Genomic DNA, 12,685 nt, shown 5'->3' on the forward strand with positions numbered 1-12,685 from the left:
AGAAAACTTTACACAGACAAAGGTCATTGTACAAACAAGGACAGAGAGATGACTGTTTGTTGAGAACTACAAGGGCTTTAGTTTAGTTTAGTCTAAATTTAGCTGAATGAAAGAAGTTTTGGGACATGCAGTTCTTCAAATCAGCGGGACAGTTATGTAATAATAACTCAGATAGTTATACTTAACAGAAAGGCACAGCTGGACATTGTTGGCACAGTACAACAATGTATTTTTTGGTAACTGATATTCAAAGAGAATAATATCAACACAAAAATTAAGCCTGACTCACATTTTCAATGAGAAACAGCATAAGGTAATGTCAAAAGTGACAAGATGTCATTTGTATGTATGACATGATGAGGAGGTGACAGACAGAAGAAGAGGGGGCTTTGAGAAAATGATGGGCAGAGCGAGGGAGAAAATAAACCTGAGGAGATAAAACGATGAAGAGAGGGAAGCTCAGAAATATTGCACAGAGAATGAGAAGGTGGGAATGGAGGAAGTTACTGAGATGGAGATGAAAAGGCAACTTTACAAAGGGAGGGTGGGTTGAACAAGAAGAGGAGTGAGGAAGTGAGTGTGAAAGAGAACAATGTCAAGAACGATACAAGTGTAAGATGCATCAAACGCTCTCAAAGCAAACGTCAGGCAATATTTTCCCTCCCGTATTACACAATTTTTGACTTCTCAGTGTAAGTCTTTTAGAGTGTGGACTCAAAGCTGCAACCACCTTTCAGGAAAAAAAAAAGTAAGAGGAGCCACTGAGGGAGTACAAGAGAGAAGGATAAGTCTTTGAAAGATGGTCAGCTTTTATGGGGTACAGTATCAAAGAGCAGCCGTGGGCGGGAGAGATGGTTAGAGATGTGCTGTGTGGGCGGACGAGTCACAGCACGGACAGATGAAATAGATTAACTGGCTTTAACGCACACCCTCAAAGACAGCAAGAAGTGTGTGCGTGCGTGTGTGTGTGTGTGTGTGTGTGTGTGTGTGTGTGTGTGTGTGTGTGAGCGAGTGCAAGTGCGTTTGAAGGAGCTGGAGAAAACCAGAGAGAAAACAGAAAGATAAACTGTGGCATAGCATTAGATGTTAGGAGATTACTGAGACATCAAAGTTATAACAGAGTGAGAGGTTTATGTGACTTTTCAAACTTTTTAGAATACAAAACATTATCTATAAATCAGGCATTAAACCTAGGCCTAATTTCAAATAAACATTCCTGTTTTTAGTAGTGTGGGTAAAACTCAACCTAGGTATTTTACCAGGAGAACCTTAAGCAACATATCAGAGCATGGCACAAAGAAATGTAATTACTGGTTCCTGGGCTTATGTCAAACATGAAAAAAATTATATGTAGCAGTGAAATGTCACGTTCATATTCCCGGTGAATGAATGCTTAATAGGAAACCCGATGAGTAGATTCTGACACGTAACACTTTGAACTTCAGTAAAGCTCACATTCAGAACATGTTTGCTACATGACTGTCATACTATAACATTGAACTTAATTACAGAGTGAACAGCACAATCCCATAAGATCCAAGATAATAGAATCATTAATATGGGAGCAGCTCAACTCTTGTCACTCAACATGAATAATACCAGCTAAGAATACACATAAAATCCTTCTTACAGATCCTGTGAAAAGTTGTCTTTGACACTCACATGGATTCAGCTTAAGTTTTTGAGAGGATTGTAAACATAAAACATTACTAAAAAGCTAGAGGACTTAGAAGGAAGTTGGGAAGTTGGGAATTATGCTTATTCATGCCATAAGGTTGCCAGGTAACCAGAGGAGATTCCTGAAAGTCTTTATGCTAAGCTAATTGGCTGCTCATTGTAACTTCATACTTAACAGGCAGACTCAGCCAATAAGTGCATGTCCTAAAATGTTAAATTGTACCGCTAAATGAAAAATTGATTTTATAAAATTACTGGAAATTACATTTTTCTCAATTGCCTAATGTATTTATCAACTAAATATTTCAGCACTACTCATAGTGATGAGCCGTGATTGGAATGACCATACTAAATCTGTCATCATGCATTGTGGGATCCACAACAAGAACAGGCTCTAATATGGGTTTATCCTTTTTCTTACCTGTGCACGGTGCTCACCAACAGAAAATTGAACCACAGCAAAGTTGGGTGAGGTGTGGCTCCCTTCGATGCGTTCCACCGTGGAGGAGTCAATCTTCAGCTCACTGCTGATCTCGGCACTCTGGATGAAGTCCTCTGTCTTCAGGTCCTCCACACGTTTCAGCTCCCCGTCAGCCAGCTGGATGATGGAGCCCTTGATAAAATATGGTGGAAGTGAGGGAGGCACCACTGCATTGGACGAGGGAGGCGGAGCTGAGGGAGCAACCAGTCCCGGTGGCGCTGGAACAATGGGGAGATGAAGCTGGGCTTGAACCACTGCACCTGAAGCGGCCTGATGGTATGAGCCACTGGAGGTTTCCAGAGCTTCTCCTTTAGGAGCGGTGGCCGCAATGTATGTGTGTGGGAGTGTGGTGGGAAAAGGTGCAGCTTGGGTAGATGATGTCACGTGGGAGGTTACAGGTTCCAATGTGGTGACTCCACTTCCACTAACAGGGATAATGACTGGTTGGGCGCCAGGAATGAGTAAGTGTTGTTGTAGGCTGGTGTGGTAGCTGATTGGCGTATGCTGGCTTCCACTGCCCCCTGCGATGTAACCAATGATAGGTGCCTGTGGGTAGATACTGGTGGAGGGGAGCCCCATTGACAGTGACTCTGTAGCACTGTGGGTGGTCTGGATAACGGTCTGGGGAGACAGTGTGCTGACAGTAGCTTTCAGACTGTCTACACTAAATGGGGGTGGAAACGTGAAAGAGGACGTGGTGTTGGAGGAGGAGGGTGTGCGATTGACAGGCTTTCCCAGGATGATGCCACCTTTTTCCAGGTGTGCAGGGGCAGAGGTTGTCAGCTTCTCAGGGCTGACTCTGGGTGGTACCAGCTGGTGGTCCCCATGGCTGTTGGGCATTAGCATGACAGAGGTTCTCAGCCCTGAGGGATCATGAGTAGAGTAGTCTGATGGCAGAACCAGCTGGCGGGCCTCATAGGAGGACAAAGAAGAGGTGGCATCCCGTGATTTGCTCCCAGACTTTGAGAGGCTGGACTCCGGGGATGCTCCGATTCGCCGGCCCCTTTCCAGCTCTCCATTGTGGAGCTCTCTGGGTCTGGAGCCACCCTCCTCTTTCCTGGTGGGTCCATCTGTATACTGCACCACAACCTGGGACATTCCATGTCCCAAAGCATGGTGGGGGTGCAGGGACTGGGGAGGAAGGTGTATGCCTCCTTGGTGATGAGGAGACGGAACAGTCCGTGGGGAAGTTGACATCTGAACATGGTGAGGGGCATGGTCTGTAGGAGGTGGAGGCATGGAGGTCCGCCCTGTAGATACTCGGTGCTGGTCATGTTTGGAGGCCTGTGAAGGAGCAGAGGCTGTCTCTGTGTATGAGGGTCTCTGTGCGGCCAAAGAGGAGGAGGAAGAGGAGGAGAGGGGGGGAGGTGGAGGAGGAGGTGGGAGCAGTTGGGGGGAGATGTAGCCTGTGTATGGGGCAGTGTAGGGTGAGGCTATGAACTGTAGGCTGTGAGGCAGTTGGGTGTAATGGACAGTTCCTCCAACTGCGGATTGTGACAAGGGGGATGTATAAACTGTAGGAAGAGATGAGACTAGCCTCAGTGAGGAAGAGGAGGATGAAGAGTCTGATGTGGAGGAGAAGGATTTATACTGTGGCCCATCAGCTTGACTGGAGCTACGGTGCCCATCCACACTGCTCTCATTTCCACCAGCCACACTGGCAAGCCAGGCCATGTTCTCTGTGCGCTGGCTGTCACTGGCAGGTGGCATGGTAACTGAACGATTTTCAGATGGTAATGTTCTGGAGGGGATCTCCCTCTTCTTTGGGGGCAGACATTCATTACTGCGTTCCTGGTTGGACTTCATGATTTCACTTCACGTCCCTCAACTGTACTTGCGTTATCTTTCTACAACTTTTGGGCTTCTCTAGCTTTTTCTTTCTTTTGTGTTCCCTCTCTTTGACTTTCTATTTCACTTTCCTTTCTCTTTTCCAGACTTTTGATGCTCTGTCCTTTGTTTTGCTTTAATTAGCTATAAATTAACCTTCCTAATCTTGTCTCTCTTTCTATCTACCCAGTTCACCCAAGGCCGTTGATTGTCAGGTCTTTTCTTGATAACAAAGAAAATCCAGGCCCTAAGGAACAGGTGAGGAAGGATATGGAGGGGTGGTTAGAGGGGAGGGGTAGGGCGGTCTGTTCGGTCCAGGGGTCTTTAGCGTCTGAAGGGTGAGCTCAGTGTGGTAGGGGAGAGTGTCACGACATCACACCTGCTGCTGCCGCCGAGGACGACGGGGGGCCGAGTGCGTTGCACTTCATGTGGAATCATTTCCCTGCAAAAGCAAGCCTGCCCACACGCAGCACAAACCTGTGGAAGAGAAAGACAGCCAGATTGAAAATGTGCAGGCCACAAACAGATGAATAGGTAAATATATACAGTTTTAAGGCCATTTATATTTTTGTAAAAGTGGTCTGTTTTTCCACCTAGACAGCATCCGTCATGATAAGCGAATCTTCAGAGTTTCTATCTTCTAACATTGCAAGTGCGTCAGCTAAGTGTTTCTCAATGAACATGAGAGACACTGACACACTGTCAGTTACCATATGCAATGCATCACACAGTAAGTAGGCTGTTCCTGGTCTGGGGTGCAATGCCACAAAGGAACACTTCTGTTATTTATTGTACTGTGTTCACACTGTCCCTGAGGCAAAAACAAAAAAACGGACAAATGATTAGGTACTGACCACTGACCCCATATCCTGCTTTGTAACCAGGTAAAAATACAACTCAAGGACTGGGAGATGGAAAATTCTAACAAAAACAGGACATTAAAATAACAAACATGGCTTAGAGGAGCACCATGTGCCAGCAAAATGATGCTCTGCAAAAAGGGATTTAGGAGCACAATGTTAAGGCTCCAAGAAGAGAATCTGTTAAGCAATAAGTATACTGCCATGAAGGTCGACAAACAGGCCATGAGCCAACAAAACGATGTCCAGCATCAACAAACTCAGGAGCTCAACAAACAGCTCCAAAACAAAAACAAGGCCATGGACTAACACAAGGACAACCTGCAACAAGAAATTCAGGAGAGTAAAAAATATTCTTTGGGAACTGACAGCGTTTGAAAGGAACAACAATGTTCTGAATGATGAAGAAGAGGCCATGAGCCTGCATCATGATGCCTGCAACAAGAAAGTCAGGAGGTCAACTAATAGCTTAACAGAACTGTTAAAGAAAAATGTATATTAAATTTGGTTACAATAGCAACAGTTAACAGTTGGTAGCTGGAGTTTATGTAAACTAGGCTTTACACACAAACAATACAATGAAACAATTGTAAACTGTGGGCAAAAATACGCCAATTTTAAAACTCCATTTAATAATTCATATTTGGGACACCGTTATGTGGCAATTACGCTGACAACTGAACTAAAAGCTGTCCAAGGCAAACAAGTCTTGTGCTTCGACAGTGTATGGTATGTAGTTTCACCAGGCGGCTAGTTGATGTTGGTTTTGTCGCCTCAACAGTAAGTGAGAAGTTTGCTTGCTGTGGGGTTTGTAGATCCACATACTTTTAGATCAGAAGAATAATGGAAGCAGAATAAAAATTATTCTAATTCAAGCAGTTCTGATGGAACCGCAGAGGCCCTAATAATAATAAACTGAACAACACTAAGAAGTTTCCAACACCTGCAGTACTCCTATAACAGACCTGTGCTGTATTCAACAAAGTATGTGTGAGTGAGTGTGTACAATGTGTGTGTGCATGTATGTGTGTGTGCCATCTGCTAGCAAGGACCCCCTGCTGCAAAAGATGGAAAGCTTGGTGTGAATCTCATAAATAATGTACAGGCATTTCAAGCACATGCACCCACCCACACACATACACAACCAAGCACACACCATCTTGCTTACTCAAACACCGACACCTGGGCATATTCAATTATGCTGACACATGTTCTTTTCCTGACACAAAGCACAGGTTCGCACGCACGCACGCATACTCTCAACAACTAGCACACAAAAGCACATGCAGAGAGATGCATGTATTTGTCCAACTTAAAGACTCTTTATATTTGCACTCTTGAAAGTGGGCCAAGAAGCAGTTGACTAACACACTACAAACTTGCACTAAATATGCACAGCTAGTAACACACTGACAAATTTTGTCAGTTTATTTCCACAAGTAAGAGGTTGCAAAGTCAGTGAGTTTACATTGTCAGAGGGTGAGTGAGTTTCATGCAACTGTGAAATGTGCATAATTACAAGGCCTAACTGACAAGTGACTGCACAAACCACTAGGAAGGTATGCATATGTTGAATCTATTTAATGAATACAGTAATAAAGGCATACATGAACATTTGACAAAATAAAAGTTCAAGAGTTAATTTTCACTCTCAAAAAAAAAAAAATTACCATATAATGAAAAAACAACAAGGCTCGGCTCTTGAGCTTCTTCTCCCCATTACAGTATGTTACAGCCTATTGTTTACATTGCAAAGCACCTACTGTACAGTATGCCATTCTAAACTTCATCCAAATACCATTAAGAACACAATGATGGACTGAGAAATTTGGAAACTCTACTAAAGCTGATGCCAACACATTCTTATTCTTTCTTTCTTATCTTGGTTAGTCAACTGCTGCTGTAACAAGCAGACGTGAAATTTATCTGCACAGTCAAATTATCTAGACGTAAAAACGATGTCTTGCTTGACACCATTAAACACTTACTATTGTGCATTTGGAGACACCTGAAGACGCTGAGCCGAATGATGTAAAAGCAGGTCACGGACATTTATGCAGGTGGTTTGGTGACACTACTGAATATAAGACTGCAGTTGTTGCTCACTCTACTCACACTGGACCTAATAACACAGCCTCTTGTGTTGGGTGATAAGTCTGACTATCTGATCTCCATAACTCCGTAAGTCACAAAAGATTGAATCTGTCAACCAGAATGACTGGGTCAACACCTCCCTGGTTTCCTAAGGCATATTTGCTAATTCCTGCAGAGTGATGTCAACTGCACCCTCTGTGTGTATGTGTATGGGTGTGTATGGGTGTGTGTGGGTGTGTGTGTATGTGTGTGTGTGTGTGCTCTGTAGGATGAGGACATCTTGCATCTCAAGCAGATTCCTGAGATTTAAGAAGTGTCGCAGTGCTACTACAACAAAACTACAGAGACAGACGTAGGAGTAAACACATGCAAATTCACATGAACATACAGTACAAGAGCACCCGCACACACACACACTCTTAGGAAGGCTTTGTTTTATGGTAGTGAACACACACAGGCACACACTTTCTCATGCGCACACCATCTGTTCAATCAAGCAGGCATGACTCAGAGGTGTGTTGAGAGGTACTGTTGATTGGTGAGCTTTTAGCACTAAGATGGACTCTTCTCTGCTTCTCCCCCCTTTCCTCCTCTCCATCACTCTGCCTCCACTCGACTCCTCTCCTGCCTCAGCCTGCCCACCTCTCTTTCTTCATAACTCCATTCTCAATTATCATTCTTCCATCTAATGGTTTTATGTTCTTAATCTTCTGTCTCTCCGTGCCTTTGCTTCTTCTCTCTTGGCATCCTTTCACTTAAATCTTCTACTCGTCTCTGTCATGCACTGTACCACACCTCATTCACTGTACTGTTCAGTCGGTACACATAGATTAAAAAATAAAATAAAACAAATAAACTGTTCTGCTCGTATTCACCAAGCTCTTCACCAAATTGAAACTTTGAGATAAGGGGAATATTATGTGTGTGAGAGTTTTCAGATCAGAGCCATTTCATTTCAGCTGCCACATCAAACACTGACAGAGAGTCTGTACATCCAGCCACAGATCTGTTCATGCTGCCATCTCATAGATGGTGCTTTTATCTTCAGAGCGAGGCATGTCATTTCTGACAGTTCACTCTGGCATGTGAAAAAACGTTTCTGAAAATTGCAGGAGAAATCTCGTAAGGATTGTGTAATTGAATATATTGTACTACTGTTGCATTCTTCATGGGTAGTAAGTATAGTATACCACTGCAGCAGTTAAACAACTGTTATCACAAAAGTGCTCATCTTGCATTACTGCTGACTGATACATTATAGAAATTATTATAATATAGAAATTATACAACATAGAAATGCAGGAACTTAATAATATATAGGAACAGAGGGTGAGATACACATACACACACATTATTCCTGGGGAAAAACCTTGACTTTTACACTTTCTCTTCTACTTTATCCTGCAGTGTTTGTGAGAGTTAAACAAAGAAAAAGAAACATAGAGAGTTGGATAGAGAAGGAGTGAAATTAAAGAAAAAGACTCACTTTAAACTCCCTTCTAGAATGTAGGGTGGCAAACACTGGTATCTTAAATGACAAAACAAAAAAAAAAAAAAAAAGGAAGGGATGAAGGGACGTAGAAAGGCGAGGACGAAGGTAGAACTGGGGTATAAGAGAGAGGCTTGGGGGATGCATGGGGTAGAGGGAGAGAGAAGAGGGCAGGCCCAATTTGACCTACATTGCAAAAAGAGAGAGTACTGCTTCACTGAAACTGACACTCGAACACACATTCACTGAAAGGCTATGTCACCTGAATCTTGCTGAGTATGCAGCGTCTACGTGTGTGTGTGTGTGTGTGTGTGTGTGTGTGTGTGTGTGTGTGTGTGTGTGTGTGTATGGATATCAGATGACCTGTAACCCAAGCTGTCTGTCCTCCATGTGCTTTAGTCTGTCTCACACACACTCACAAACACAATGATCCTTCTTACCAAAACCTGTGTATGTGTGTTCTCTTTGGGATACTAATGACATAGTGTAAAACACTGTGTGTGTGTGTGTGTGTGTGTGTGTGTGTGTGTGTGTGTGTGTGTGTGTGTGTGTGAGAGAGTCAGTAACCTCAATCATTCACTCATGCACTATACTATTGTCCTTCTATGGTCAAAACAGAGGAGGTGTGTATATGTCACCCTCTTCCTCCTTCACCCTGAAACAGACAGACACACAAACACAGACAGTATATTCACGCTGTACCTGGGTGCTTTGTAGTTATGGCGCCAGCGTTGCATCTGTATCACCAATATTGTAACGATGGTCATTTACAACAATTACAAAATGTTTACAGTAACAACAGACATTCAAAGACACAAACACTGGATTTCACAGTTATACAGTAGCAACTGATATCCTTCCTAACCTTCAGCAAACAGCCTATATATTAAAAGAGTGTAAAAGATACTTTTAGTTTAAAAGCTCTAAGTTTTTCTGCACTAAATGTGTGCAGTTTAGTGCAGTGTCATTTATATAGTAGGTTAAATAAATTCAAAGAATTTATTGTATCTGCCCTAGAGGCTTCTATACAGTCTATTATGAGAAGCGTTATGAGTTGTCATATGGCATTCATGGTTCTGACTGAATCACATTCCATTTGATGAATGTAGTGTTAAACTCTAGTTTTGTTGTTCTATATTGTATTGATAATATCAACTCTGATGCATTCAGCTTTAGTTGTTAGCAGCAACACCATGATCTATAATTATACGCAGGTATGTCCGGTCCATAAACAAAATCCACTTAAACTTCCCTTAAACAAGAACCTTCATTCAACATTGCATTTCAGTTCAGGATGTTAAGAGGAGTTAAAGCATTACGTGACCTTAAAAATTATTGTCTACAAAAGCTTTTAGATAAAGTGGCTTCAGAAAGTAATCAAACCCCTTCACTTTTTGCACACTTTATTGTGTTGTAGATTTAATTTTAAATGGATAAGATTGACATTTTTGGCCCATTAGTTGACACTTAGTGACCTATGATGACAAAGCGAAAACGTGTTTTGAAAAATTTGATGTATCACTCCTTGTGATAATTATCCTTGAGATGTGTCTACAACTTGACTAGAGTTCACCTTTGGCAAACCAGTTGATTGGACAGAGTTTGGAAAGGCACATCCTTGTGTTTATAAGGTTCATACTGCATGTCAGGACAAAAACCAACCATGAAATCCACAGAACTCTCTGTAGACCTTCATGATAAAATCATGGTGAGGCACGGATAAGGGCAAGGGTATGAGTGTTCCCAGGAGTACAGTGGCTTTTATAGTTGTGAAACGGAAGGAGTTTGGAACCATTAGGACTCTTCCTAGAGTTGGCTGTCCAGGCAAACTGAGTAACCATGGAAGAAGGGCCTTGGTACGGGACAGGACCAAGAACCCAACAGTCACTCAGCTTCAGAAGTCAACTGCAGAGATGGGAGAACCAACTGGAAAAACGACCATCTCAGCAGCACTCCATCAGCCAGGCCTTTATGGTAGAGTGGCCAGATAGCAGCCACTTTGAGTAAGAGGCATAATGACAGCCTACTTGGAATTTGCCAATCGGCATATAAACAACTCTGCAAGTATAAGGAAAAAAAATCCTGTGTGACGAGACAAAAATTGAATCCTTTAGGAAGAACTCCAAATACTAGGTCTGACAAACACAAAGCACTGCTCATCACCAGAATGAGGGAAGGATGGATGGATGGATGGATGCAGCCAAATACAGAGAAGTCCTTGAAAGAAAACCTGCTCCATAGTGGACATGAACTTAGGCTGAGGCAACAGCACCACAATGACCCAAAGGACAAAGCCAAGACAACAGTGGTGTGGCTTTGAGACAAGTCTCTGACTGTCCTTCAGTGACCCAGCCAAAGCCCAGACTCAAACCCCAAAGAACATCTGAGGAGAGACCTGAAGATGGAAATTCACAGATGCTTCCCATCCAATCTGATGGGGTTTGAGAGGATCTGCCAGGATGAATGGGATAAACTGCCCAAATCCAGGTGTGCAGAGCTTGTAGAGACTTACCCAAGAAGACTTGAAGCTGTACTTGCCGCTTCTACAAAGCACTGATTTAAGGGTCTGAATACTTTTAGAAATTAGAGATTTCAGTTTCTGACTTTCAATAAATTTTCAAAAATGTCTAAAAACATTTTTTCACTTTGTCATCATAGGTTACTGAGGGGCCAAACAGGCAACTTCATCCATTTATAATTAAATCTAAAACACAATTAAGTGTAGAAAAAGTGAAGGGGCCTGAATAGTTTCTGAATCCACTGTAATTGCCATAGCAATGTAAAAACTGTGTGCACGGGCTACTTACTGCATGTCTGTTCCATTTGTGTCTCTGTGTGTGCGTGATTGCCCAGCCATAATCATAATCATGATCAAAGGGATAAGTCCAACGTGATGTGTTATCTCACTGCTAAATATAGTTCGACTGGAAAGTACAGTTTTGCTGCAGGCTTATACTTCTCAGTCTCTCTCTAATTCTCTATTTCTTCCTTTATGTTAGCTTTTTGTTTATGTGGTTTTTCGTGTGTGTGTGTGTGTGTGTGTGTGTGTGTGTGTGTGTGTGTGTGTGCACATTACACGGACCCTTGCCAGACTGGGAACTCTGACAAGGCTGCCACTTTATTCACTGACACTCTCTCTACTAGTGATTATACACAATCGACAAACGCACACACAGACACAGACACAGACACACACACACACACACAACACACACACAGGGGTATGGTAAGATAGTGAGGGAGTAATGAAGGATCTGCCATTGACAGATGGAGACAGAGTTAGAGAAGCAGGGGAACAGAAGAGGGAGGGGTGAAGTAGAAAAAGAGAAGTAAGAGCAAAAGAGAGAGGGAGAGAGTTATACATACAAAGAGAGACAGAGATGGAGAGAAACAAATGACTGTGAGAGAAAAGAAAGTCTCTTTCAGAAAACAAACACTTAGGCAGCGTTGCATGACTTGCACTTTCTCACCCCTCGACAACCCTGAGGTTGGGTGGGTGACTGTGGGGTTGGGGGGGGTGTAGACAGACAGACAGTCAAGGAGAGCCTGAGAGAGAGCCTGAAAGAAAAGAGCCACCAGAAAGAGAGGAAAGTATATGAGGAGAAAAGAAGAGAAGAGAAAAGAAGAGAAGAGCAGGGAGGGGAAACACAGGACGATCGCAGAATAGGAGAAACAAGCGACGACGATTGTAGGAAAAACTAGGGCAGACGCAGTACGCACTTACAAATGACATACTGTGATACAACGAGACAAGCGTTCAGGACACACACAGACATGCTGACTCTCTTTCTCTCTGCCACACACACTTCATTCAGAGTGAGCGCAAAACTGTATGAAGTGTACTTACCAGGGTAGCAGGAGTAGCCCACTTCTGCAGCATGCTCTCTCTCCCTCTCTCATTCCTTCCCTCCCTTAACTCCTCTCTTCTCCTGCTCTGCCATGTCCCTTGTAAAGCACCCTGAGTCTCACTCCGTCTCCCTCTCTCCCCCTCAAGCGGAAAATCCCAAGCAGATTCAGTGTACTTGTGCTACAAACTGCTCTCAGCCTTTCTCACCCTCCACACACACACACACAGTGCAGACACACACACACACTCACACACAGCCAACAGCCCTCTTCTAAATCTTGACAGCAAGGCAGGAAGCTCCCTCACTACCACCGACACAAAGCACTCAGGTGATCACACACGCACGCACGCACACACGTACACACACACAAAATTGGTAGCACACACTTGCACACGCCCACAGGGAGGGA

At 43.3% G+C, this 12,685-nt stretch overlaps 1 protein-coding gene across 2 annotated transcripts in view; it reads right to left on the reverse strand.

Annotated features, from left to right (window-relative positions):
* The window catches only part of atxn1a (ataxin 1a), a 90,295-nt gene that overhangs the window by 8,363 nt on the left and 69,247 nt on the right, over positions 1-12,685 (reverse strand). The window contains exons 1-2 of one of the 2 annotated variants that reach the window (XM_041053795.1): positions 12,276-12,412; positions 2,099-4,462 (exon numbers count right to left, since the gene is read on the reverse strand). In XM_041053795.1, coding sequence (XP_040909729.1) covers positions 2,099-3,964 — 1,866 coding nt within the window. In that variant the 5' untranslated portion in view covers positions 3,965-4,462; positions 12,276-12,412. Of the gene's footprint in view, positions 1-2,098; positions 4,463-12,275; positions 12,413-12,685 lie in introns of those variants that run through there. The other variant, XM_041053794.1, reaches the window with a different exon arrangement.

The sequence above is a fragment of the Toxotes jaculatrix genome, chromosome 13 (assembly GCF_017976425.1).
Source record: "Toxotes jaculatrix isolate fToxJac2 chromosome 13, fToxJac2.pri, whole genome shotgun sequence".
Taxonomy (NCBI): domain Eukaryota; kingdom Metazoa; phylum Chordata; class Actinopteri; family Toxotidae; genus Toxotes; species Toxotes jaculatrix.